Source organism: Trichechus manatus, unplaced genomic scaffold, assembly GCF_000243295.1.
Source record: "Trichechus manatus latirostris isolate Lorelei unplaced genomic scaffold, TriManLat1.0 scaffold00137, whole genome shotgun sequence".
NCBI lineage: Eukaryota > Metazoa > Chordata > Mammalia > Sirenia > Trichechidae > Trichechus > Trichechus manatus.
In genome coordinates this window covers 7,323,225-7,331,205 of record NW_004444073.1, presented here as the reverse complement: position 1 = coordinate 7,331,205, position 7,981 = coordinate 7,323,225, and the positions used below count along the sequence as shown (strand labels likewise).

The 7,981-nt window shown below is 51.0% G+C and overlaps 1 protein-coding gene across 4 annotated transcripts in view; it reads left to right on the top strand.

Moving 5' to 3' along the window:
• The first annotated feature begins 963 nt into the window (after positions 1-963).
• Positions 964-7,981, top strand: part of ADCYAP1R1 (ADCYAP receptor type I) — a 50,492-nt gene continuing 43,474 nt past the window's right edge. For all 4 annotated transcript variants that reach the window (XM_023739607.1, XM_023739606.1, XM_004385326.3 and 1 more), the window contains exons 1-2: positions 964-1,057; positions 2,230-2,335. In XM_023739607.1, coding sequence (XP_023595375.1) covers positions 1,004-1,057; positions 2,230-2,335 — 160 coding nt within the window. In that variant the 5' untranslated portion in view covers positions 964-1,003. The remainder of the gene's footprint in view (positions 1,058-2,229; positions 2,336-7,981) is intronic.

The following is a 7,981-nucleotide window of genomic DNA, read 5'->3' as shown; positions in this document are numbered from 1 at the left end:
GCCACACCTGAGAGCAAGAGAGACTGGCAGTCTCTAAGTAGACGTACATGTTGCCAGCTACAACTCTTACTGTGGAAGAAGGGGAGAATGAAAAGATTGGGGGACACAATGCATTTTCTGCAGAGGAGAAGGCCATTCCAGACTCTTCCACTAGACTGCTGGAAGCTTGAGCTGGCCTTGCTCCCCACTGTATCCCCGGTGCCAAGCACAGAGTAGGTGCTCACCAAGGGTTTTGATGCACAGAAGAATCAAGAACAGCATGGATGAAAGCTTGGAGGGGGGATTACACTTGGTGGCTGTGTTAGTCATCTAGTGCTGCTCTAACAGAAATACCACAAGTGGATGGCTTTAACAAAGAGAAGTTTATATTCTCTCACAGTCCAGTAGGCTACAAGTCCAAATTCAGGGCGTCAGCTCCAGGGGAATGCTTTCTCTGTCGGCTCTGGAGGAATGTACGTGTCATCAATCTTCCCCTGGTCTGGGAGCTTCTCTGCACAGGAATCTCAGGTCCAAAGGACACACGCTTTGCTCCCGGCACTGCCCTCTTGGTGGTATGCGGTTCGCATGTGTCTCTGCTCGCTTCTCTCTTTTATATCTCAAAAGAGATTGGCTTAAGGCACTATCCAGTCTTGTATGCCTCATCAGTATAACTGCTGCTAATCCATCGTATTACATTATAGTGACAGAATTTACAATACATAAGGAAATCACATCAGATTACATAATCATACAATACTGGGAATCATGACCCAGCCAAGTTGATACACACATTTTTTGGGGGACATAATTCAATCCATGACAGTGGCTGAGAGCCTGGCTGCAGGTAGGGAAGGGGAAATGAGAAACGGAGGTGGCTGAACCCAGAATGTCTCTGCCCCTCCCTCTTCCACTGGACCCACAGAAATCTTGCTTTTCCTTTATCTCTAGCTCAGAGACACCTGGGGACTGGCCAGCAGCTGCAGGAGTGTGAGACCTGCCCCTTCTTTCCTGACTGAGAAGCACCATGGCCGCCAGCATCCTGCAGGCCTCCTTGGCTGCTCTTCTCCTGCTGCCTATGGTAAGGGCTGGGACCCTCCCTCCACCACCAGCTGGGGCCCCCTCCCTGGAGGACCTCTGTCTCTGTGTGCTCTTGGCCAAGCTCTATTCACCTGGATGCTGTCTCTGGGATCTAGGTTGATCAGAAGCAGCATTACCACTGGACCATATAACACTTTTGTGAGAATTAAAAAAGGAACCCCTTACTCAAGACCCTGCAAATCTGTTATGATGGTGACATGAGTGGCAACATTTATAGTTGTGCAGTGCACAACCTGCTCAACTGTATGCAACGGCCTGACCAGGGCTTCGGAAGGCCCTTTTGATCTCCCAGTGTCCAACCCATGAGGCTCTATCAGGTTAGAGTTCAGAAGCCTGTCCTCTGTTCATATCTCCCCCTGAGGAAGAGCAGAGTCAGGGGAAGGGTTCCCAGGCATTGGCGCCACCACTTAAGCTGGGAGTTCAGACCAGCAGTGAGTGAGGCTGTTCTGTGAGCCCTGGTTGCTAGTCCTGACTCACTGTGTGACCACGAATGGCCCTTCCCTCCTTCTAGAAGCCACCTACACATCTGTGAATAGTCAGGGCTGAGCCGGATCTGCACTCACTGACAACGCCTACAAAACTATCCTTGCCCTGGAGTTTTGAGTTAAAATGACAGCACTGGGAGGCCGCTGTCTTATAGCAAAGCAGGGGCTTTGAAGTCATTTGGTCCTGTGTTTGAATTCATATCTGTCACTAACCAGCTGTGTGACCTTGGGCAGGACTTTGTTAACTTCTTCGAGCCTCAGTTTCCTCTTTGGTAAAATGGGACAAGAGTAAATGAGAGAGGCAAGTAGGCCCTTCATGGAAAGCTACCTCTGGACTTCCCTTGATTCCTTGCCAGCAGCTCCTGGGGGGTAGGCCTCCTTCCCGACCCCCAGAGGGGAAAAGATGGGCTCTCAGTCCATCTTCTCCTGTACCCCCTAGCTTGCTCCCCTAAAGCGTGGTAGTAGCCTAGGGTCTCTAGAGCCAGACTGTGTGGGTTTGAATCCTGACTCTACTTCCACTAGCTGTGTGACTTTGGGCAAGTTACTTATTGTTTTTGGGCAAGTTATTTATTTCCTCCATAGGACACTGCCCTGGGACTTAGGTAGCAGGGCTGGCTGATAGACCTCCCAGGCCCCTCCCACCCACCCATTTGTGTGTCTCTCGCAGGCTACGGCCATGCACTCCGACTGCATCTTCAAGAAGGAGCAAGCCATGTGCCTGGAGAAGATCCAGAGGGCAAATGACCTGATGGGTTTGAACGACTCCTCCCCTGGTGAGAGGGGCACTGGGGAGGGCATGGCATCCCCAGCACAGTCTTTGGAACTGGTTTCCCAGCCTTTGGCATAGCTCGTTAGAGAGTGATGGAGACTACTGGTCCCTGGGTCCTTCAGAAAGCCCTTTGGGATGATGAGTCCTAGATCTGCTTTGGGCAGTGACACTCGGGTCACCCTCCTTTGGGCTGGCCTGCCTGGGGCTGTTCTGAGTGGCTGAATGTGGCTGCCTTCTCTCCCATGGGGACTAGGAGAGAGCTGATGCCTGGGCTTCTGCTGTCAGACAGCTTGTTAACAGGCAGCCTGGGCCTCGTGGCAGCAGGGACACAGCTGTTCCCAGTGGCCGAGCTGGACTGCACCTGGTCAACCCAGGGCAGGAAGTGGGGGGTCCTTTACCACCTGCTTTGCTTACTCCACTGGAAGTCAGAGAATAAGGCGGCAGCCGCAACCGCAGCCCTAAATGCTATCTGGTGCAGTGTGTCTCCTGGGGCTGTTGGTAGCCTCTGGGGAGGGGTAATGCTTCCTTGTGCTGGGCGGGGCCATGCATTCCAGACATTTAGCATCCTCAGCCCCATCCCTGCTAAATGCCAGTCACATTCCCTGATCCCAAAGACAACCAAAAAATACCTCCCAACATTTCCCAGTGCCCCAAGGGAATGGAATGGTCCCTGGCTGAGAACCAGTGGTTCCCCGTAACCCCTCGCCTCCTGCCTCCCACACTGTGCAGATGGGAACAAAGGCTCCCTCAGCTTCCTGACTCCCAGTGGGGCCAGGGGAAGGGTCTGAGTGGGGGGCAGGTTGGGTGGAGGCATCCCTGCAGGCTACCCTAGCCTCACTTATGTCTCAGCTGCTGGAGGGTCAGCTACCCAACAGGCTGAGGGTCGGGCTCTCGCTCAGGCCAGAGGGATCCACTTTTCCCTTTGGATCCTCCCCTGTTTGCTGGGGAACTCTTTGGAGTACCATCTGTTTAAATACTTGATTAATCTGTAGTCCAGTTAGATGTAATAGTCCCACCGGGCCCCAGCTCCCTGGCCAGTTGCTTCCCCGTGAACATTACCTGGTAATGGAGCCTCTCTTGGCCTTGCAGGCCTTTCCTTCTAGCCCTGCTCTTGCTCAGCCATCACCCAGTGCTGGAGTACTGAGGTAGAAAGTCAATTCTAAGGCCCACGCACTGGGAAAACTGAGGCAGGGAAGGGTCCAGATGGGCAGACAGTTGGAGGAGGCTGAAAGGATATCTGGTGCAAACCTCTTATTTGGTGAGTGGGAAATGGAGCCCTGAGGGGACGTGACTGTTTAGGACACTGGGTAGGCCAGGCTGAGAATGGTCTGGAAGTTAGGTGTCCTGCCTCCCAGCCCAGGGTCTTTTTCCTGCATGATATGGTCTTTCTCGCTCAGATACATTTAGGTTGTGCAATAAAAGCATGTAAGAGGGAAGAATAGAGGCGGGAGATGGGGTGGGGGCAGCAACTGTGGGGAGAGCTGCTGTGCACTTTAATTTCACACCTGTTTATTGAGCCCTGGCTGGGGAGAGGACAGGACGCAGGCCTGCCCCTAGAGATGTCCTGGCAGAAGCATGAGGGAGAGATACCCGTCGATGAACGACCCTCCCAGGAGGGGGCAGGCCGGTGCTAGGAGGTCGCACTCACATGGTGGGCCCAGCAGGGGGAGACGTGAGTTCTTCACGGGAGGGTGCGGGAGGATTCATGGAGAAGGTGGCAATTGAACTAGACCCTTGGCTCTCAAACCTTAGAATCACCAGGGGAACTTTTAAAAAAATGTATGCAAGCCACACCCAGCCCATTAAATCAGACCCTCTAAGGTAGGACTGGTCGTTGGTAAGTTAAAAACTTCCCAGGTGATTATAATGAGAAACTAGAGCTGAGACTCCTGAGCTAGGCCTGAGGAGTGGGTAGGTATTTGGCTGGCAGATGAGAATGGAGGGCTGGATGGATGGGGAGAATATTCTAGGCTAAGGGAACTTTAGGAGATACCTGGCTGAAGGTCAGGCAGCATAAGCCTGACATTTTAGGAGGGCACTGGGTAATTCCCTGTATCTGGAACCCTGAATTGGAGTAGGTGGGGTTAGTGGGTGGGGCTAGAGAGGGGATTTTTCTGGAAAGGCTGAGGGTCTAGGAAACAGGAATCTGTATATTTCATGTCCGTCTCCCCTGGAATTGGTAGGAGGGCCCATCAGCAGTCAACCTGCCACAAGCTCTTCCCACTGGGCTGACGTCCTACAGCTCTTCCCAAGACTTCACCTGACCCTCCTCTGGCCCTGCCTCAGAGGTCTTGACTCACAGGTCACTCCCAAAACCTGAAATTGGACAGGGAACCCCCAGCTTGAGAAAGAAGCTCATTCATCCACCCACCCACCCACCAACCCACCCATCCATCCATCCATTCATCCATCCACTCATCCATTCTCTTATTCTCTCTGTCTCTCGTTTATTCCCTCCTCTCATGCTCTTACGCACTCATTCAGCTCACAAGAGGAGCTGGAATCAGGTCTGGGCTGGGTAGAGTGGGGTTAAGTTTAGGGGTAGGGGAATGGGGAGAGAGCTCAACCCTGATATCTCTGACTGGTAGTTCAGAGAGGTGTGCAATTGGGAGAAGCAGAGCTAGTGCTATGGGAGTGAATTCAGTGAAGGGATAAAGCCCTTCCTTCTGGGGCTATAGGAGGTAAGATCAGGGAGGGAGGAAGTGGCATTTGGGCTGGGCCTAGAGGAGGGCAGGGTGTGAAGGATTGTTCTGGAGGTGAGGGAACTACTCTTCTCTAACCCTGAGTGCCTACAGGGGAGAGGAGGCAGCCCCTTCCAGGGGTCTGCCTGAGGAGAAGACCTCTCCTACTCTTCCCTAAATGCCCCTCTGAGTCAGGGGTGGGGCTTTATAGTATAGAGCTGAGACCTAATCAAGCAGAGTCAAAGGGCAGCCATGAGGTAGAAAAGAAAAGGAGACTGTGGGCCCAGGTGGGCCACCAACTCCATGGTCTTTTCCTGCTCTGAGCCTCAGGACTACCTCTTTAAAATGAGGGAAGATAGATCATGTTAATAGCCAATACCTAGACAGGTTTACTACGTGCCAGCTACTATACTAGTGCCTGATTGCACCACCACAGCAACCTAGGGTCCATTATCATCTCTATTTTATAGAAGAGGAAACTGAAGCACAAGGAGGTTATGCACCTTGATTAAGGACATAGTCCAATAAGAGGCAGAGGTGGAGCTTGAACTCGGGCAGTCTGTGCCCTCAACCAGTAGGCTACACTACCTTTGATGAATGGCAAGTTCTGGGTCTCAGCCTCCCCAGCCACTAGCCATAGGACCTTATGAGAGGAACTTAACACCTTAATTTTCTTGTCTGTAAAATGGAGGAAAAAAACCTGCCTACTTCATAGGATTGTTGCATTAAATGACAAAATCCGTAGGGAGTGCTAAGGACAGTGTGTAGTATTTGCTAAATACTCAATAAATATGTTATGAAGAGTAGTCATAGTGTTGAGTGCTTCAGATGCCTCTCATCTTGTGCTGGATCCGAGTTTTTCTGGGGAAGTTTAGAGACTTCTCTAGGAAACAGGATGGTGCAGTTTGGAACAATCTGGGAAGGCTTTCTGGAAGAGCAGGGGAGGAGTGGGTCCAGATCTGGGCTTCAGAGGGCAGATGAGAGGCACAGGAACAGGAGGGTAAGCTTCAGGTGGGAGATGATGTGAGAGAAGACAGAAAGGGCGCAATGAGTATGGTGGTTTGCAATTGTAATAGCTAGCACTTAAATACCAGGTTCCAGGTTCTGAATCTTTACACACACACACACATACACATGCACACTCATAATAAGCTTATTTAAACCTCACAGCAAGTCAGGGCCAAGATGGCAGAGTAGTCAGATGCTTCCGACGGACCCTCTTACAACAAAGACCTGAAAAACAAGTGATTCGATTTTATATGGCAATCTGGGAGCCCGGAACAATGAAGGCAGAGTTGAGGAACTGGAATGAGTAGCAGGGGGAGGGAGAGACGGTTTGGAAGAAGCGAGGAGTTGCTGGACCTCACCCAGCGAGAGCCTGAGCCCTTCAGGCCTGATCAGCTCAGGGGTGAGCGGTGAGGCAGGCAAGCAGCTGTGCTCGGGATGCGCGCTTTCCACACTGGGAAAGACCCAGCACCAGAGAATCTACACAGCCACCCAGAACCAGTGAGAAGCAGCCCTTATTGGCGAAAGATAAGTAATTGCGTATGGCTTGCCTCGCAGATCAAAAACACCTCCGTTAGGGAAAAACCTCTCTCCTATTTACCTCCCTGCTCCCTGCTCTGCACTGGGTCCCGGACCATCTTCAGCAATTGCTGAGTCCCCTGGGCCAGAAGTAGGATCCGTCACAGGCCCGGAGCCATTCTCCCTGCCTTGGAGAGTGAACAAATTAACAGAGGGAAAAATAAACTGCCAGCTTCACTAAGCCAGAAACCCAGGGTAGGCACAGCTCCTTTGCCTAGGCACAGGCATAAGGGATCCACGGACTTTGAGTGCCTTTTCCTTTGCATAGTCTTGTGTGGGCCCATTTCAACAGCATAGGCCCTCATTACCACAGTACAACAGGGTATATACCAGAACCCTGACTTCAACTGCTTCAGCTGTGAAGTGGCAGATTCTTGACATTTGACACTGCTCTGCCAATTAAGCAGAGTTTTCACCTACCCACATCAGGGGCCTCAGGACTGGTGGCTCCACCCACGCCACATAACCACCTGCGATAGGGGCCCATGAATAAGAGGTGCCCCCCAGTCCTTACAGCCAACAGCATTAGGTGCTCATAGGCCAGCTGCAAAACCCATCTACATGTGCTAGGGAACAGGGACATGCCTTCCTCCTGGACACTCTGGGGTGGCCGTCAGCCCCCTGCCTTGCTCAGAGTGTGTCCCCCTGCTGCAGCCAGATGCCTGTGCCCACACCAGTCACCCATGCCTGTCTAGGACTGTAAGTGAGACCCTATACCACACACTTGATGGCTATCTACCTGGGCACCTGAGCTGAATCCATACAGGAGGAGTGGGCAGACTCCTGAGCTCACAGACCTAGTAACAGATCTAACTACCTGGTGACAGGACATGAGCGCTTCAAAGGTGCCAATAATCAAACCAGCTCATACGAGCAGCCTATTTGGGCATGTCAAAATAAAACAAGAAGCTAGGACACAGTAAGCAAACATAAAATAAATATGATAACTTATTGATGGCTCGGAGACAACAGTCAATATCAAATCACATAAAGAGGCAATCCATGATGGCTTCAGCCAGCTCCCAAAATAAAGACTCTAGAAATTTTCCAGAGGAGGAAAATTTCTTGAAATTACCAGAGGCAGAATACAAAAGATTAATATACAGAACTCTCCAAGAAATTAGGAAGGAAATTAATCAAAATGCAGAACATGCCATAGAGGAAATTAAAAAGATTAGAGAAGAGCATAATGAGAAATTTTACAGGCTGCAAGAATCCATAGAGAGACAGCAATCAGAAATCCAGAAGATTAACAATAAAGTTTCAGAATTAGACAACTCAATAGAAAGTCATAGAAGCAGAATTGAGGCAATGGAAGTCAGAATTAGTGAGATTGAAGATAAAGCACTTGACACCAACTTATTTGAGGGAAAATCAGATAAAAG